A 19,203-nucleotide genomic window follows, 5' to 3' on the forward strand; every position below is an offset into this window, starting at 1 on the left:
CATGAGTGTTTGAACGATGGGACTTGTAGGTATCCTTTTCTTTTTAAACTTGGTTTCTTGACTCAAAGTTTTAGCCTGAAGCTGATTTATAGAATAAAAACTCGAACCATCAAGCTTTTCTCTATAACTAAAATGTAAACCCGCAAGAGCCAAATCAACCAAATCCTTTTCAGAAAGTGACAAATTAAAGCATCGGTTCTTAATATCTTTAAACTTTTTAAAGTATTCTTGGATAGATTCATCTCTACCCTGTCTAACCGATGTCAAATCTGTCAACTTAGTTTTGTTATCCCCACTATAAAAGTGATCATGAAACTTTTGCTCTAATTCGTCCCAAGAACAAATCGAGTTAGGAGCTAACGACGAAAACCAAGAGAAAGCCATTCCAGTCAAAGATAAAGAAAACATGCGAACGCGCAAAGACTTGCTAGAACCGACTTCTCCAAGTTGAGCAATATATTGGCTAATATGCTCCCAAGTGGATCGGTTATCATCACCGCTAAACTTCACAAAATCAGGAACACACCAACCAGTGGGGTAAGGAATCAAATCAAATGCATCAATGTACGGCCTACGATATAGCCGACTCCTACCCGCAACAAAACCAAGTTTTTCTTTAAACATATCGGCCAGATCTTCTCTCATCCTAGCAAGATCGGGCTCATAGTTACCCGTAGATGTTTGGCCGAAACAATGTGTCGTAGGATCAGTAGTGGACATCGTTTGTGCGGCATATTGCGACTTAGCCCTAAGCCAATCATCCCAAACATCCTTGGGGCAACGGTGGAGGAAAAGGGGGTTCACTGTATGACTTCGTCGTATACGGCGGCACAAAATCCACCAATTCTCTCTCCAGGCTATAATCAACCGAAGTAGGAAGAGGCACAACTTGTGGCTGTGACACAAAACCAAGCACCATGGCACCGGTCTGAGGGACCGGTCTGACCGGTCCGCTCGCAGGGGTACCGGTCTGACTGGTCGAGGCGACTGATCTGATCGGTTCGGCCTGGACGGCCGAACTAAGACCGGCAGGGGCGTCTGTCCCGCTAAGTAATTCGGCGGCATACCATACTGATAATTCTCTGACAGTGCGGCCGAAAAACTAGGGTTAGGGGAGAAATTGGAATAATCATTGACAGTTTTCTTCCCCTTGTTTTGCATACTCAAGTCCATAAGTATATCTTGTGTAAGCTTTTGGGACTATTCGAATATACTCAAAAAGGCATCGGCAAACTGCTTAATAGAATCAAAGGTAAAACTTATCTCGCTTGAAGTGGAAGCAGTTGAAGCAGCATCTGTAGCCGTAGTAGATGGGTTCGGCGGTGGCGGTGCGAATGTGGGCATATTGAACTCCTCCTTCTTGAACACGCCTTGCCGAGTCTTCCCGAAGCATGCAAGCAATCTCTTCTTGACATCCTCCTGTTCCTTCTGGAACGCAGCCTCGAATTGCTTGCGCGTCTCCTCAGGTATGTCTTCATACTTGATGTCGATGGGAGTTGCATCTACCTTGGGGTCAACCTTCTCACCGGCCATTGCGCCCGATGAACTCAGATCTTTCCCCAGTGGAGTCGCCAAAAAGTATGTTGACGTAGTTCTGGTCAACACACAAGTACTAGAGCGCACGGATCGCAATGATCAGATCATCAGCGACGATCCCCGGCGACCGGTCAGACCGGTCGCGCCAACCGGTCAGACCGGTCGGACGCAGAAAAATGCCGCAAAGCCTAAAACCCCAAGCTCGGGAGGGACCCCGTCGGAGATTGAAGATCTAGGGTTGTCTTGAGGTCGGCAGGCCACTCAAGATGTCTTTGAACGCCGTCGAGACGAGCAAAGAACAGCACGAGGTTGGAAAAGCTAAGGTTTGGAGAAAAATAGGAAAATTATAAGTTTATTGATTCGATTGGGTAGAAGGACCTCAATCGGCTGTGGCCTTTATATTTATAGGCCGGGAAAGACGTACCCCTTCTAAATCGGGTTACAAACAGACTCTACAACTCAGATCTAACCTGATTCGGATTACACAGGACCAGACCGGTGCGGTCAGCCTTCGGCATTGCCAAATTTGGCTGCCAACAGGGGGCTGAACCTGAACCGTTCAGGTGCTCTCCTTTTCATTTGTAGAGAGCGGTCTCCACGTAGTTGCCACCTTTTTAAATTTGCAGTTTGGGAAAAACTCCTAACAGTAGAAATAATTATGTCAAGCCTACGAATGATCGTTAAAAACGTATGGACATAAGCAAAATATTTGGATGAATCACAGCTCACAGATGCAAAATATTTGGCTGAATCTAACGTCAAGCGCTTAAGGCACAGACAGCGCCGATTGCCAGGAGGGTGCTGACGAGGGTGCCTGGACAGGTGGCGCATTGACTTGATAACTTCAACCAAAACAAAAGGTGTTTTTTTCTTTGTCATTGAGAATGCCTTGTTGGGTTGGCTCGTCCAACGGTCTAGTGGGGACCTTTTTTTTTTGGAAAGCACGTGATTGAAGTCGAAATCTTAGTAAATCCTAAAATTAGTCAGTAGAGCAATGCGTCTCCCAAACAATCCTGAACAATAAATGATTCTTGGTGAGACAACCAACTAAAATGAGGATACTAATCGTAATTTACAAGCTCATGCAGCCAAAGATAATTTTAACAGTACTCAGCTGTCGGCACAGTATGAGTCCTTTAGCCTATGGTATATATATATATATGTGCTACTCCCTCCGTTCCAAATTTGGGACGGAGGGAGTACAATTCATACGCATGAGAGCTACCGGCTCTCCTTCCCCCTAGACGAGCCAGCAGATTTCATTCAGGTCTCCCTGACAAAATAAGCACTTCACCGATCACCACAAAGTTGAGACTACCGTTGGTGCACAGTTCACTGTCGTATCACGCAAAAGGGATCAGCTGTTCCTTCATGTACAAAATGGCACTGGCCTGGGAGTGCGTCGGAGCAGCATCAGTCGTCAATCATCTTGCTGCCAGCCCATGTCATAAAGCTGTCCTGTGAAAAATCCTGCGAGAAGAGCACAAGTTCAACAAAATCAGGGGGAGAAATGGATAACTGAACATCTAACTGATGTTAGTCAATAGCATGGGAATCATACAATTTGGCTCAGTCGGAACTCAGCTGTGCTGTCAAACTCAAGATTCACAGCGTCTGGGGGCTCCAACTGCTGACACTCTTCCAAATCCTTCTTGAAGTCCTCTGTTGGTAGTTGGGCATAAACAGCCAGGCGAGGTTTGATCGCTCTTGGTTCATCTCCACCACCACATGAGGTTTGTGACTGACTCAGGAGGAACTCATCGCATATAGCAAGTCCTGCCAGCTGCTGGGAGTCCAACAGTTCAAACTGGGAATCACCTTCCCACAACTTGGGATCTTGTGATTGGGGATTATCTCCACCCTCTGGTTTCTCAGAGGATGGGTGGACAACAGTCCCTTCAGCAGCATTCTCTTCAATGTTTATTTCACAGTTTTCATTACCCTGCACATTAGAAGAAAATTTATGCTACCTTTATCGAAATCTGTTTTCAATATAAAAAATAAGTTAATAGTGTATGTTCTCTTTGGTAGTTCAACTTAGCCAACACATACAAATGTGCGCTACGAAACAAAAAATATAAACAAAACCACATGAGTATTCAAGTTACCTGATAAGGATTATGCTCCGGATTGTGTGCAACTTCTTCGATTGTACTAACATGTTCTTCAAAGGGTAATGTAGTGAAATCAGAAGCATCTGCTTCAGCAGCCATTGATTCTACAGCATCTCCTGTGGTTAGCTCTTGAGCATTCTTCTCCCCAGGTTTAAATTGCTGCTGAAAAAATAATTTAGAGACAACATATTCACCCTCCTTCTCATCCTCCCCAGTGCCTAGGTGGTACTGGTGCATCACCCAATTGGTTTTCTCAGCCTTCCCACCCTTTTCAGTGCTCATGTAAAGCACCATTATTTTCTTACAGCCAAGGTGCTTTCCAACAACTAATACTGGCTTTGTCTTGCCAGTCTTGTGCCAACGAACATCAGCAAGATCATCGGTGTTTATCTTTCGACGCTTCCTATTGCCAGTGTTATAGGCCTTAAATGTCCTGTGGAAGAAGTGTGATACACTTCCATTTTTCTTAACACCTGAAATGGATATAGTCAATTTAAGATGACAGGGAAACAACAACTGCAGTAATAAAGCCAAAAGCGTTCCTACCAGAAAGTGAACCTGTTTGAAAAAAGGCCAGTGACAATGCAAGAAGTTGTACATGTTCTTGATTGTCACTTAGTGACATGGTGGAAAGCTAAAATGGAAGTAAAATAAGTGAGCCTATTCCCCCACCTGAAATTTTTCTAGACTAAATGCAGGTTGTAGGAAGTAAAATAAGTGAGCCTATTCCCCCACCTGAAGTTTTCTAGGCTAAATGCAGATTGTAGAGAGTGATTAGTAACAACGAGCGCCAAAGGACAAAAAGTTAACAAAGATAAGCATTTGACAGTAGCTGTATGGTGCAGACTTTTACATTTGATCTTATCTGAAATAAAAAGCATCATTTTCCTACTCGTCTTAAGAACCCCAATCCTGAAAATTCCCATAATCCCTCAGAAAGAATATTGCAAATACCTGGAAGTTTCTGTGGATGAGTGTAGCAGATGCCATCAACTTCCTCAACTGTTGGAATAAATTCATCAATGAATGGATGAGGTTTTATACCAGATTTTCCATGTTTTGCCAACAAGTGCCAAAGCAATTCCTTAGAAGGATTAAATTTTACACCTTTAGGCAAGCCAGGCCACTGGTGAACAACCTGCAGTGAAAACAAAACCATCAGATGATCAATAAAGATTTGTAGTTTTGAAGTAAGCACGACTAAAGCCCTATACTACGTGCAAAAGTCAAAGCATTTCGGAAATAATAGGTTCAGAAAAGATTTAAGCTGATCATGAGCTGCACCAAAAGGACAGTTAAATGAATGACAAATGTAAATTACAACAATTGATATGTATTTCAGTTTTATAAACAAGTTTATTGACTCCTTAAGATATGCAAATCAATGATCTATGTCAGTTGCTAAAATATAGATTTTACGCTTACCCCTTCTTTAGAAAAAGGAGGAAATCCAAAAGGCATATGTATTAAAATTCTAGAAAAAAATGTAGCTAGTTCAATTCAACTTTATCAATGTAGCAATGCACAACACTTACATCGCTGTTATCAATGACATGGCTACACTTTGGGCACTCTTTACTTGGGTTGCTCATCCATTTCTGTTTACTAGGATCTGAAGACCCAGAAGCATTTTTTATTTTGGTGGCAAATCTTTGGCTGTCAATTATTCATGTTGTCCTGCAGAATATATTGAAAGAAAAATGAACGGGTTGCTCTAGAGCACAAATAACATCACCAGAATTTCTGTGGTGTGTTTATTATCATTAACTAATATAAAAGACCAAAATCAAGGTCATGTAGAGGTATAGATAATTTTGTTAACTGCATCTAAGCAATGAACAACATTTTGGCAAGCAGACAACGATTCGGCTGCTTCAAGAACTTGTGGTTCCTCATAATTGTTTTCATTATATCGATCAAGCATTGACTTTAAAATTTCAAGACCACACTCACCTCCAGCGACCACTATTGCATAAATTTAAGTTTAAAAGGTAGCTATTCAAGCTCAATCACAGTTACAGAACCTCCATCCAAACAAATTTTTTTTTACTAACGAAGCCAGAGTCCATGATACTTGTAGAATCAAATCCATCAAACAAGAACAATCCCTCATGTCCAGCTTACATGATGGGCCAATCAGAATAATACAGAAAGTAAATGTGACGTTTTTATCCAACAGATTACCAGTGTGAAAAAACATTATAAAATGAACAAGCATACTCTATCTTGCAAAGTGGATGTACACAGCTGCCCATAACCAAGCTATTGATGGGTAAGTAACTAAGTTTGAATTAAAGTCCAGAACAATCAAGCTAGTAGCCAAATCTCCCCTTGAAACAAAGTTTCAAACAATGAGTAAGAACTAAGAATTACGATGATCTTCCCTTTGGAGTTACACCTGCACTCTTGCTGTCTTACAAAATGTAAACAGTTTTTTTCCCCTGAAAGGCAACAAACGGAAGTGGACATACTATAAATGAATACAGTGCATATGTACTGCAGTATAGTACCTGCTTATATCACCAAAACAAAAATACAGATACGACATCCTTTCTATAGAACTTCCCCTAACTGCAAAACAGCTCGCCGCTGCGTAATCCAAAAACGTTCAGCCTTTCATCTGAACTTGAGAGCAGATAACTATTTATCCGCTAATAAATCGAGCCCCAACACCACAAATGAATGACAGGACCAGCGGTCCTAACATTGACCCAAGAAGAAAAGACATCTTCTTTCGATCAAACCGAACGAAAAATCAACGCGCATGATCCTGAACAAAATCATTTGGTTTTCATCTATGCACAGCAACTGCGCCCAATCTAATCACGCATTCCCAAATCGCCCCAGGATTAAAGCGTAATGCAAAAGATTAGCGATTAGTGATAACCGGTGTGGATCCCCCAAACATAAATGCCAAAAGGACGCATCCCCTCAGCCCAAGGCGCCCCCTTTTCCGACATGGGCTGACCGCATTCCCTCGTACGGGGAAACGCAGCGGGACGCGGACGGATGGTCGAATCGGAGAGGGGGACGCACCCGGTCATGGTGGCAGCCGCGCGTCCGGCGACGGCAGCAGGGTCCTAGGGTTCCGGCGAACCCGCGGCGGCGGCGTGAGAACTGCGCGAGGAGCAGGGAGAATATGTGGGGTGTTACTATGTTTTTCCCTTTTTAAAGTGTATCGTTGATTTACGTGTCACAAATTTAATTCGATTTTTTAAAAAAATGTGCAACATTTACATCTTCAAATAAATTTATTAAAAAAGTAAATTAAAAAATCTATCTAGTGATATTAATTATGTATCATAAATATTAACATTTTTTATATAAAATTAATTAAAATTATTTCTCAAAAAATGAAAACGACAATTATTTAGAGACAGAAAAAATATTTTTTAAAAAAGAGTTGACCATCCCACACCGACGGGCTAGTCAACTCAAGTGCACGCGCTCACCAAATCACAGGTGGATCCTGACCGTCCGATGGCAGATGGACGTTTGAGGTCATGCTTGGTTCATGAAGTGGGGCCAGGTGAATTGTCTCCCGATGATTGACTATCGCTGTGGGCTGTTGACTAGGTCATCTCTCCACCCGTCTCCATGGGAGCGGCCTTATCTTTCTATCTATATCTATATTACTCCCTTCATTCCAAATTATGAGTCATCCTAAAAATTTTGGAGAGTCAACATTTTTCAAGTTTGATCAAATTTATACAACAAAATAATAACATTTACGATACCATCTAAGTATCATTAGATTCTTTGTTAATTATATTTTTATAGTATACCTATATGTCATAAATCTTTGTATTTCTCTTTATAAATTTGGTCAAACTTTGAGATGATTTGACTCTCCAAGATTTTAAGGATAACTTATAATTTAGAACGGAGGGAGTAGCAAATATATCTGTGCGTTGCAACGGGAAAAAATTCTTTCATGCCCTTCATCCAACAAAGATCACCCAAAACATATGTCATAACTGGACTTATGATCTACATTGGGTATTATAAAAATGAGATTCAATTTGCATGTGCACGAACTGATTAGAATTTTAAAAAATAATATGATGAGATGGTCTGCGATAATTAACTCTCTCAAAAAAAAATGGTTGGACCTCATTCCTTTATCCTCTTTTTTCTTAATTATTTGACCAATTTAAGCCGCACTGAAATAAATTTGTGCTTAAAACTGTGATTTGAGAAAATTTGTTCTAAGCTGCTACTCTCTCCGTTCCAAATTATAAGTCATTTCAAGAATCTTAGAGAGTCAAACTATCTTAAAATTTGACCAAAATTATAGAGAGAAACACAAAGATTTATGACATCAAATAGATATAATATAAAAATATAGCTAACAAATAATCTAATGATATTTAATTGGTATCATAAATATTATTATCTTTTATATAATTTTGGTCAAACTTCAAAACATTGACTCTCCAAAATTCTTGGAATGACTTATAATTTGAAACAGAGGGAGTGGTAGCTTAGAACAAACTTTCTCAAATCACAGTTTTAAGCACAAATTTATTTCAGTGCGGCTTAAATTGGTCAAATAATTAAGAAAAGAGGATAAAGGAATGAGGTCCAACAGTTTTTTTTTTGAGAGAGAGTTAATTATCGTAGACCATCTCATCATATTATTGCCAGGATTTCATAGCTATCATAAAGTAAGGCATATAAAACATTAATTGACACATTTGAACTCTTCAATTTCGGTGAAATTACTCATCAAGCTCAAGTTAACAAACTATACTGATCATACTGGTTGTCATTTGTACGAACCTTAATTTACTCATCTAGCTTGCATATATACTAGCACAAAGAGATGGAATCTACTTATTATTATGCAGAAGAGATGGATTTGCTGCTTGTTTTTACGAATTTTCTTTTTGAGCAACTTGTTTGTATGAATTAAATTAACAAGGGGACAAACTAAGCAGTGGATGCACGCTCCAATAAAGACTAACGGAGAACAGGCTTCATCTTCCAAAGCCAGAACTCGTTTTCTTCCCAAACGTTTCCTGTATCGCCGCCAACTGTGATCTCCACCGTTATCGAGTCTTCATGTGATTCCATGGAGCAGGGGCGCAGCTGCTGCCGCTCCCGCAGAAGACGCAGGGCTGGGATGAGACTGGATGAAGCACTAGGAGGATGAGCAAGCGCCATAGCTGCTGGGCGCGCTGCCAAGCCGCCGTTGCCAGGAAGAGAAGGCCGGCGCTACTTGCCCATGCTGCCGAAGAGGCAGAGAGCGCACTGGGATGACGAGAAGCCGCACATACTGCCGGCGCCGCCGACAGGAAGTGGAGGCCAGAACAATGGCCGCGGCCGCTGACTGCCGATGCCGCAGAAGATGCAGGAGGCCGGCAGGCGGCGACCTGCGTGTGAGCAGGAGGACGGGAGGAGGCAGGAAGACGGGAGGAGGGGAACAAAGCCGCGAGAGAACCTGGGATCTGTGTCTGCGAGTAGGAGGGACGGGAGTGTTGACAGCCAAATTTGGCACCTGCTGTGGTCGACCGGTCTGATCGGTCGGGCCGACCGGTCAGACCGGTCTGGTCTGTACAGTCCGAGTAGAATTAAGGGTTTTTGTAAAGAGTCCTCATGTAATCCTACTCGTGAAGGGGTACGTCTTCCCCGGCCTATAAATATAAAATCTAAGGCCGATTGAGGTTATTCCCAATCGAATCAATACAAAAATCGTATTACTTTTATCTCTCAAACCCTAGCCTTTTCCAATCCTAGATTGCTTTCTTCCTTCGTCTCGACGGCGTTTAAAGACGTTCTGAGTGCCCTGCCGACCTCAGAGCAACCCTACGATCACGAGCTCCGATGGGGTCCCTCCGAGCTCACTGTTCTAGGTCTTCGCGAGTTTCCTGCCTGCACCGGTCAGACCGGTCGGCGAAACCGGTCAGACCGGTCCGCCCAGGGTTTTCGCTGTGTTGATCGTTTTGATGATCGTCGCGCGTTCTAGCGCATTCAGGTGTGTTTGGCGCAATTCTGTGTCAACACACTTTTTGGCGACTCCGCTGGGGACAGATTAATTTGATTTTTAAAACCGATCTAATCTACTCCTTGAAGAAGATGAGCTCTTCAGAGATCGACAAGGAAAACATCATCACGGCTACAATGGAGGAGCTCACTGAAGAGGAGCGCAAGGCCTACCTTCTTGTGGAGGAGCACGTCAAGGCACAATTCTTGAAGGGCTTCAAGAAGGATCGTGGTGGCCTCGTCAAGAGGGTGGAGGAGTTCGTACTGCCGTCTCTCAAGCTTAGCAAGGATAAGATTGAAGAGATCCCCAATGTAAGCCTCTCTCCCTCTGATATGTTAGATCGAATGTCATCTATAATGGATCAAAAGATTGTTGCTGCACAAGCTGCCGCGGGTGATATTTTGATTAAATTGAGTAGTGATGTTGATGCGCTTAAAAGTAAACAACTCATGTCAGATCCTAACTCATCAGATGCGAGTTCGGCTAACCTTGAGTTCACATCTGAACCACTCTATGGTATGCCGCCGAACTCGTTCTCAGGGCAAACCCCGCCACCGTCGACCGTGTACACTGCACCTGCCGGACCGGTCCCACAGACCGGTATGACCGGTCAGACTGGTTATCAGACTGGTCAGACCGGTCCGACCGATCAGACCAGTTATCAAACTGGTCAGACCGGTTACTCAGTACCATCGCCGACGCCTCTCGAGACAATTTCAGATTCGGCTGCCCCTAGCCGAACTAATGAATTGTCACTGTATACACCACCTCGCACTACTACTGTAGCGGGAGGGCCACGAGGATCTGGACCTTACCAAGGACCGATCCCGACTTCTTTACAGACGATGGCGCATGGAAATTCTAATGCACATCGTTTTTCTGAGTTTTATACCATCCAGCACTATCAGGCCGATCTCCTTAAGTTCAAAGAAGATCTGGCAAATGTGATTAAAAGTAAGCTTGGGGTGGATATTGGAACTACATGTTTATATCAAAAACCTTATCCCGCTGAGTTTGATTTTACTCATTTTCCTGCTGGTTGGCGTATTCCTGAGTTTACTAAATTTAATGGTGATGATTCTCGTACAACTTGGGAGCACGTTAGTCAATATGTCTTGTAGTTGGGAGAAGCCGGTTTCAATGACGCTTTGCGTGTGCGTTTATTTTCTTTATCTTTGACTGGAATGGCTTTCTCTTGGTTTTCCTCGCTTGCTCCTAATTCTTTTCGCAATTGGGCTCAGTTGGAGCATAAGTTTCATGATCACTTCTTTAGTGGGGAAACCAAAGCAAAATTGTTGGACTTAACATCGATTAAGTAAGGATGTGATGAATCTTCTTCGGACTATTTTAAAAGATTTAAAGAAATTAAAAATCGGTGTTTTAGTTTGACAATTTCCGAAAAGGATTTGGCGGATTTGACGTTTAATGGTTTACATTCTTATTTGAAAGAGAAACTCGATGGCTTTGAATATCATACTGTGAATTTGTTGCAAGTCAAATTCATGGGTTTAGAGTTTAAACTTAAAAATGTCAAAGATACTTTCAAGCCTCATCGGTCTAAAACACATATTCTTGATCATGATTCGTATAGTTCAGACGATGATAGCAAGGAAGTATATGCTGCTGAGTTTGTTTGGCCATCAAAGGCCAAACCCGGTTCAGTTCCGTCTCTCAAGCCGATTCAAAAGAATTGGCAAGAGGAGCTGAAATTTACTTTTGATGTTTCTAAATGTGATCGGATTTTTGATGAATTGCTTAAGAATGGTAACATCCGATTGTCACATGCTATTCCATCTCCCGACGAACTTAAACGACATGCATATTGTAAGTGGCATTACTCTACATCTCATGCTACTAATGATTGTAATGTTTTTCGTCGACAGGTACAATCGGCCATTAATGAAGGACGATTGGTATTTTCTGAGATGCAAATTGACAAGGCTCCTTTCCCTGTTCATACGCTGGAATTAAACAATCCAAAGGTGCTCATTCGGCCGGAACAAGCCGAAGGAGCTAAGGGGAAGCATGTTGTCATCGGTGATCCAAGACCGATGAATACAAGTGACAAGATCCTTGCCAGGGAAGTTATAAAAGAGAAGACTAATGATGGAAAGGATACTCTGAAGATCATTGTCAGAAATCCCAGACTCGGGGGGGGGGGGGGGGGGCAAGGAAGCTCTCCACTAGAAAATTGGTCTGCTGATCAGGCACGACCGGTCAGACCGATGTCTCCGACTGGTCAGACCGGTTCCTCCAGCCGGTCAGACCGCTCTGGTGACCGTCCCCGGACTTTCAAGCCAAAGCGTTTGGAAGTGGGTACTTGGAAGACCAACGAGGTGAAGGTGCAGGGAAGAACTGCTAATCAAAAGCCCACCTTCAACCAGTTGTTGAACAAGTACACAAAGGCCGTTCAAAACGATCGGCCGCTAAAAAAGAGACCGCGATCACCACCGCGTCAAGACCATCCAGTGTCCCCAAGGAGGGAATCCAGCAGGCGCAGGGGTGATGTTGTCACATTGTATCCTCCCTAAATGTGTGCTACCATGCCATGGGTGCCACCGGCGTCAAGTGCAACAAATCCGGCATGGGAGCATGAAGGGATATGGATGCGGTGTTTTCCGATGCCTTATCCTCCACATTATCAAGGGGAAAGCTCCAGGATGCCCGTGCATGACCGATTGGGACCACGCCAATCTGGTCCAGTGCAGCAGGCTGCCCCGATTAGACCGATCACCTCTGACCAGTCAGACCGGTCTCACCAGAGGCCGGGCCAGGTTCCTGCTCCAAGATTCGAGTATCGCATCAAGGAAAAGAAAGAGGAGCTGAAGCCTGTTGCTGATCCAGAGAAGCCTAAAACCGATGTTGTTCAAATCGGTGAAATCAAGGTGCCCATAAAGGATACGGGCAAAAAGCCGATGGACATAGAGAAATCGGTTGAGGTTCCTTCACAAAAGCCGGGCATGGCCAATGATCATGAGGCCGCCAGCAGCAAGAGCGCAGCAGATTTGTACCATCAGCCTAGGTGGTGCCCTTCGGGTTTAACTCATACACAGAAGAGGAAGTTGTAGCGCCTTCGTAACAAGGAAAAGAAGGAGCAGGAGAAAGAGAAGATGAGGGATGAGAACTTCAACAGATACAGGCCCATGTTCCCTCAGAGCAAGGTTTGGAAGGTCAAGACAGCTGATCAGCCAGCCAGACCGGTCGGACCGCCGCAGCCGACCGGTCAGACCGGTCAGATACCGCTCTGACCAACCGGTCAGACCGGTTGAGCCTACTGTAGAGCCGGCAGCCGAATCGGCACCGCCCGTTTCGGTTTCTTCTGTAGATGAAGCCCCAGCAGTTCCTCCAACCGCAGAAGATGAGGAATTGGTAGATTATGAAGCGTCTCCAGAGCACACCAACTTGGAGATCAATGTGGTGCACTTATCTTCAGATTACTTCGTGGTCCCGGAGGAAGATTTGGCTCATCTTCAATTTGGGCCCCGTGAAGCTGTGTTCCAGAAGCCAAGCGAGAAGGACAACCACCTCAAGGCTCTTTACATGAGGGGACACATCAACGGGAAGCCGGTGACTCGCATGCTAGTGGATGGTGGGGCTACTGTAAATCTTATGCCTACTCGCTGTACAAGAAGCTCGGTGGCCAAGACGAGGACTTGGTCAAGACAAACATGATGGTCAGTGGTGTTGGAGGGAGCGAGCCCCTTAGCGCCAAGGGAGTTGCTTCCATGGAGCTCACCATTGGGAGCAAGACGCTTGCTACGGCTTTCTTCGTCTCGGAGGTGCAAGATAACTACAATTTGATTCTTGGGAGGGATTGGATTCATGCAAATCAGTGTGTTCCTTCTACCTTGCATCAGTTTCTTATTCAGTGGATCGGCAATGAGGTCGAGATTGTCCATGGGGATGCTTCATCTTTTGTTGCTTTGGCCGATTCGGATTCTATTAGTGCACACGATAATGTCAAGTGTTTATCGGGCGTGGATCTATCCGATTATGATTTGATCAGTTGCACTAATGATGGTTTTGTTTCTGCTGTACTAAAGCCGATGAATAATCGGCTGAATCATTTAATGTAAATCAGATGAGTACAATAGAGGCTCCAGAAGAGACCGGTCAGACCGCCCATGCCGACCGGTCAGACCGGTCCTGTCCCGTTCGGCGCACAGGGCCGATCGGTCAAACTGGATACTCCGACTGGTCAGACCGGTCTAACGCAGAGTGGCTGCAGCAGAGGCTAGATCAATATCGGGCGCGTACGAACGATATGTGTGAAGCCATTGAAGATTCTGGTGATCTAGACAAGCTGGGTCAAGGGTTTACATCCGCCGATCCTTTAGAAAAGGTAGACATTGGTGATGGAACTATTCCTAGGCCGACATTTGTAAACAAAAATTTATCGGCTGAATATAAAGCCGATTTGGTTAATTTATTGAAGGAATACGTTGATTGCTTTGCTTGGGAGTATCATGAAATGCCCGGTTTAAGTCGTGATCTTGTTGAGCATCGTTTACCGATTAAAGACGGTTTTAGACATTATAAACAACCGGTTAGGCATTTCAATCCTATTATTTATGACCGATTTAAAACTAAAATTAATCATTTACTTGATGCTGGATTTATTCGGTCTTGTCGTTATGCTGATTGGATCTCTAATATTGTGCCCGTCGAGAAAAAGGATTCGGGGAAAATTAGAGTGTGCATTGATTTTAGAGATCTTAATAAAGCTACTCCAACGATGAATATCCTATGGCTATGGCCGATATGTTGATCAATGAGGCTTCCGGACATCATGTCATTAGTTTTCTTGATGGTAATGCCGGTTACAATCAAATATTTATGGCTGAAGAAGATATATCTAAAACGGCCTTTAGATGTCCAGGATTTGTCAGGTTGTTTGAGTGGGTTGTTATGACTTTTGGTTTGAAAAATGCGGGTGCTACTTATCAAAGAGCTATGAATTTAATCTTCCATGATTTGCTTGGTGTCATTTTGGAGGTGTACATTGATGATATAGTCATTAAATCGGCCGGTTTGGATCATCATTTAGCCGATTTGAGACTTGCTCTTGAGAGGATGCGCCGGTATGGTTTGAAAATGAATCCACTCAAATGTGCTTTTGGTGTATCGGCTGGAAAGTTTCTTGGCTTCATTATTCATGAGAAAGGAATAGAGGTTGATCCGAAAAGAATTGAAGCCATGAGGAAGGTTGAAGCCCCTACATGCAAGAAGGATTAATAGAAGTTCTTGGGCAAGGTAAATTTCTTGAGAAGGTTTATATCTAACTTGTCCGGGAAGATTGATGCTTTTACTCCTATTCTTCAGTTAAAAGATGAAACCGAATTTAATTGGGGGGCAAAACAGCAAGAAGCGTTTGAGAAGATCAAGATTTATTTATCTTCGCCACCCATACTCATAGCACCTAGGAGAGAAGTACCTTTCAGACTTTATGTGGCTGCTGAAGACAAGGTTATTGGGGATGTTTTGACTCAAGAAACCGAAGGGAAGGAGTATATCATTACATATCTAAGCCGACGACTTATTGATGCAGAGACAAGGTATATATTTTTTGAGAAGTTGTGTTTGTCTCTTTATTATGCTTGTACCAAATTAAGGCATTATCTACTATCTAGTGCTTGCATAGTAGTGTGTCAAACCGATGTGATCAAACATATGTTACAAAAACCAATTTTGAGTGGTAGAATCGGCAAGTGGGCTTATACTTTGGTTGAATATGATTTGGCTTGTGAACCTTTAAAATTTATGAGAGGCCAAATTGTAGTGGATTTTATTGTTGAGCATCGGATTAATGACAAGCATGATCTAGAAGTCGGCTATATTACTTGCACACCATGAAAGTTGTACTTTGATGGATTGGTTTGTGATGATGGTCAAGGGATTGGTGTTGTTCTTATTTCTCCGAATGGTGCCGTTTTTGAGTTTTCAAACCGATTGGAAGAAGAATGCACAAATAACCAAGTTGAGTATGAAGCGCTTCTATTTGGCTTGGAATTCTTGCAATCCATGGGTGTGAAACAAGTTGAAGCGTTTGGAGATTCTCTTCTAGTGGTGCAGCAAGTATCCAAGATATGCCAGTGCTATAATGGTTCTCTAAATGCATATCTTGATAAATTCCTCGATATTATTTCCTCTTTCGATGAATTTATTATTAAACATATACCGAGGGAAGAGAATGGAAAGGCAAATACTCTGGCTCAGCAAGCATCTGGCTATAATGTTACGAAAAAATATTTTGACATTTGCAAGCCGATGCAAACGAAAGCCGAGATTCTGGTTCTGGACACACCGGTCCGACCGGTCAGCGAGACCGGTCTGATCGGTGATGCTGCTGATGGTTTTGGTTCGGCCAAAAAAGATGATTCAATTATCTCGGCCGAAGCCCAGGATTGGAGGGTCCCTCTTATGTCATATTTGAGAGATCCTGGCCGTGGTGCGGAGAGAAATATTCGGCGTTTGGCTTTCAAGTATGTTTTAATTGACAATGCGCTTTATCGTCGAACTGCCGAAGATTTGCTTCTCAAATGTTTAGACTCGGATCAGGCTCGGGTTGCTATGGGTGAGGTTCATGAAGGTATTTGTGGTACTCATCAATCGGCTCCCAAAATGAAGTGGTTACTTAGAAGAGCCGGTTTCTATTGGCCCACCATGCTATCCGATTGTTTTAGATACTTTAAAGGGTGTGAAGAATGTCAGCGATTTGGTGATTTGCAATGCCTGCTGCGTTTATGCATCCTATTATTAAACCATGGCCATTCCGAGGTTGGGAGTTGGATTTTATTGGACAAATTAATCCTCCGTCTTCAAAGGGGCATCGCTTCGTGTTAGTTGCTACAAATTATTTTACTAAGTGGACCGAAGCAGTTCCTTTGAAGAATATGACACATAGGGAGGTAAGTCAGTTTATTACTGAGCATATTATTCATAGATTCGACATTCTACAAACTTTGACAACGAATCAAGGTTCTTCATTTATATCAAAAGATGTGCGTGCCTTTGCCGAATCTTATAAGATTAAGTTGCTCAATTCATCTCCATACTATGCTCAGGCCAATGGGCAGGCCGAGTCTAGTAATAAGATTTTGATCAAACTTGTCAAGAAGAAGATAGAAGAAAATCCTAAGAGGTGGCATGAAGTGTTATCCGAAGCATTGTGGGCTCATCGTATATCTAGATATGGTGCTACTAAGGTTACTCCTTTTGAGCTTGTGTATGGTCAAGAGGCCGTTTTAGCCGTTGAGGTAAATCTGGATGCATATAGGTTAGCAAAGCAAAATGACCTCTCCGCTGTTGATTACCATGATTTGATGATGAATAATATTGATGAGGTGACCGACAAGCGTTTGAAGGCTTTGAAGGAGATTGAGAAAGACAAGGTTCGGGTGGCCAGAGCTTACAACAAAAAGGTAAAACTTAAATCTTTTCAGGTTGGGGATCTGGTTTGGAAGACAATTTTGCCTCTTGGGATGAAAAGCAACAAGTTTGGCAAATGGTCGCCAAGTTGGGAGGGTCCATACAAGATTATCAAAGTTATCTCCGGAAATTCGTATATGGTGGAGATGGTGCGAGGTGTACGTCTACCTAGGGTTATCAATGAGAGATACTTGAAGAAATTCTATCCTAGCGTATGGCAAAGTGCGTGAAGACGAAGACGGCACTCAGAGTGATTGCAGACAACACTCACACGAAGGTGAGCCCAGAGATTACAACACAGAACACTTCATACATCTCAGAGTGATTGCAGCGGAAAGAAAAATTTATTACAAACCAGGTTTAGAATAGTAAAGTACTACAGAGTTCCATATACTCAAATTATTTAAGTCCCATGGTTCAGCGGAAGCATTAAAAGGTAACTAGCGAAATACGTGACGCATCGATAAAGCCCGTACGAAAGCGTCACTCAGCAGGAGGGCGATCAGCACCCGCTGAAGGACCATCCCACTCCAGAGACCAACCCGGAGGTAAGGTACACGGCCAAGTAAGACTCGCAAACAGATCGTTGAAGTTAGTACTTGAAAAACAGTGCCACAAGTAAGGCTGAGTATACTAATACTCAGCAAGACTGACCTGTCTCCGGATATAACATAGTCCGATAACTAGACATGCAAGGCTTTTTGGTTGGTGGGGTTTGTTTTGCCAAAATGCCGCTAAATGTTGATCCTTACTTTTAGGTTTTACTTAGCCATATTCTAGTTGGATTAACCATTCTAAATTTGCATCTAACTCTACACAAACATGGTAGAGCAATCATTTAATCAACCAGCAGTATTATCATCATCATGTTACACTTGTTACTTTGTGTGACCGAAAACATTAAGCAATCTCATGCCGTGAGAGGCAGAAGATTCCGAATCGAATTTCAACCTGGCCAGGGGAACCTAGACCACACGCATGGGGATTGACTTCGCTCCCGCCCACGCTACAGTTCCCCTTTCTTTCCAGTCCGTGGATCCAGCACACCCTCCCCGACTACAGAGCCCGACGTCTCTGCACCCGTACGTCGCGACAAAAATATAAACCCTACTTCTACCAGGTGGGTGCGAGATCGTTCCACTCGCCGGTCCAATCAGGTACTTAAGCTTACCGATTACCATATTTCTCGGTATGTGGCTAGTACTTTCAAATGCTTAACGAAATGATCCACACACCGCGACCTTAGCCATTTTTGACTATACCAGCGGGGTATCACAACTACACAACCCCGCCCGTTGTCCTTATATTTCAGCAGGAATTAAAGTCAGTACAACTCCTATTTACTCGCGAGAGGCAGGAAACCACTCGGCTTCTACCGTTCCTAATTAGCATGGCAACTAGTCGATAAAAAGATCCGGGATCAAACATAGGTACCTAGGGATCATGCATCTAAGGTTTCCGATCAACGCCTAGAAAACTTAAATGCAGAAATAAACTATTACAACACATTATAAATAGCTAAAATGAATAATTCGGAAAATAAGGCATAATGCACCAGGGCTTGCCTTCTTGTGCACTGTCAGGCAGAAAAGCCTCTGGGGCTTGGCCCAGGTCTTGAGACAAGTTAGCACAGTTCAAAGAGACCTTCTGATCCACACGAGAGTCCGCGGGCACCAATTCGTAGTCCCCGTCCGCGAGATTGACCGCTTCTATATGCAATGCGAGTTTATGAGTTACTCATGGATAAAAGGTTTTCTTTCCTTCACGATAAAGTTGTAGTTCAACAAAAGTTAATTTAGTGATGATTTCAACATTTCATTTCATGGGCAGTCATTTATAGAGTAGTAACCATGACTATGTTTCTTCATGAATGGGTGGGGGTTTTGGTTTTCATTTTTAAATTTAACACATAGCATGCTTTCATTAATTCAAAACATCAATCTACTCATGGCTAGGGATGAAAAACTGAAGTAACACAGGTCCAAACTTAAGCACTTATGGTATAAATTTCAGACTCTAACCATAAAGCAATTACCACAACTATTTATGCAAGTGGAGTACTCTAGTTGCTTCACCTTTTTGCACAGAACGTTTGACATGGTTTCTGGTGCTACAAATTTTATGGAAGCATCTACCAAG

The 19,203-nt window shown here is 43.1% G+C and overlaps 1 protein-coding gene across 3 annotated transcripts; it reads right to left on the reverse strand.

The window, feature by feature from the left end:
• Positions 1–2,557: 2,557 nt before the first annotated feature.
• On the reverse strand, positions 2,558–6,822 carry LOC120670114 (SUPPRESSOR OF GAMMA RESPONSE 1-like). Of its 3 annotated transcripts, none has more exons than XM_039950119.1 (6): positions 6,687–6,822; positions 5,186–5,327; positions 4,605–4,788; positions 3,645–4,123; positions 3,098–3,478; positions 2,558–3,006 (listed from the first exon to the last, which is right to left on the reverse strand). In XM_039950119.1, the coding sequence occupies exons 2-6, from the start codon at positions 5,240–5,242 to the stop codon at positions 2,950–2,952; spliced, it is 1,158 nt and encodes a 385-aa protein (XP_039806053.1). In that variant the 5' UTR covers positions 5,243–5,327; positions 6,687–6,822; the 3' UTR covers positions 2,558–2,949. The 3 variants fall into 3 exon arrangements, with proteins under 3 accessions (XP_039806053.1, XP_039806054.1, XP_039806055.1); XM_039950120.1 differs by having other exon boundaries at positions 5,186–6,091; positions 6,687–6,820; XM_039950121.1 differs by lacking the exon at positions 5,186–5,327 and having other exon boundaries at positions 3,645–4,788; positions 6,687–6,796.
• Between the last annotated feature and the right edge of the window lie 12,381 nt (positions 6,823–19,203).

The sequence above is a fragment of the Panicum virgatum genome, chromosome 4N (assembly GCF_016808335.1).
Source record: "Panicum virgatum strain AP13 chromosome 4N, P.virgatum_v5, whole genome shotgun sequence".
NCBI classification, from domain to species: Eukaryota; Viridiplantae; Streptophyta; class Magnoliopsida; order Poales; family Poaceae; genus Panicum; species Panicum virgatum.

Bases quoted from the DNA above. Each gene is read 5' to 3' on its own strand.
- LOC120670114 (XM_039950119.1), bottom strand. From the start codon at position 5,242: ATGAGCAACCCAAGTAAAGAGTGCCCAAAGTGTAGCCATGTCATTGAT. The intron at 4,789-5,185 runs GTAAGTGTTGTG...TTTTCACTGCAG, and splicing joins ATGTCATTGATAACAGCGAT to GTTGTTCACCAGTGGCCTGG. The intron at 3,007-3,097 runs GTATGATTCCCA...CTCTTCTCGCAG, and splicing joins AGTTCCGACTGAGCCAAATT to GATTTTTCACAGGACAGCTT.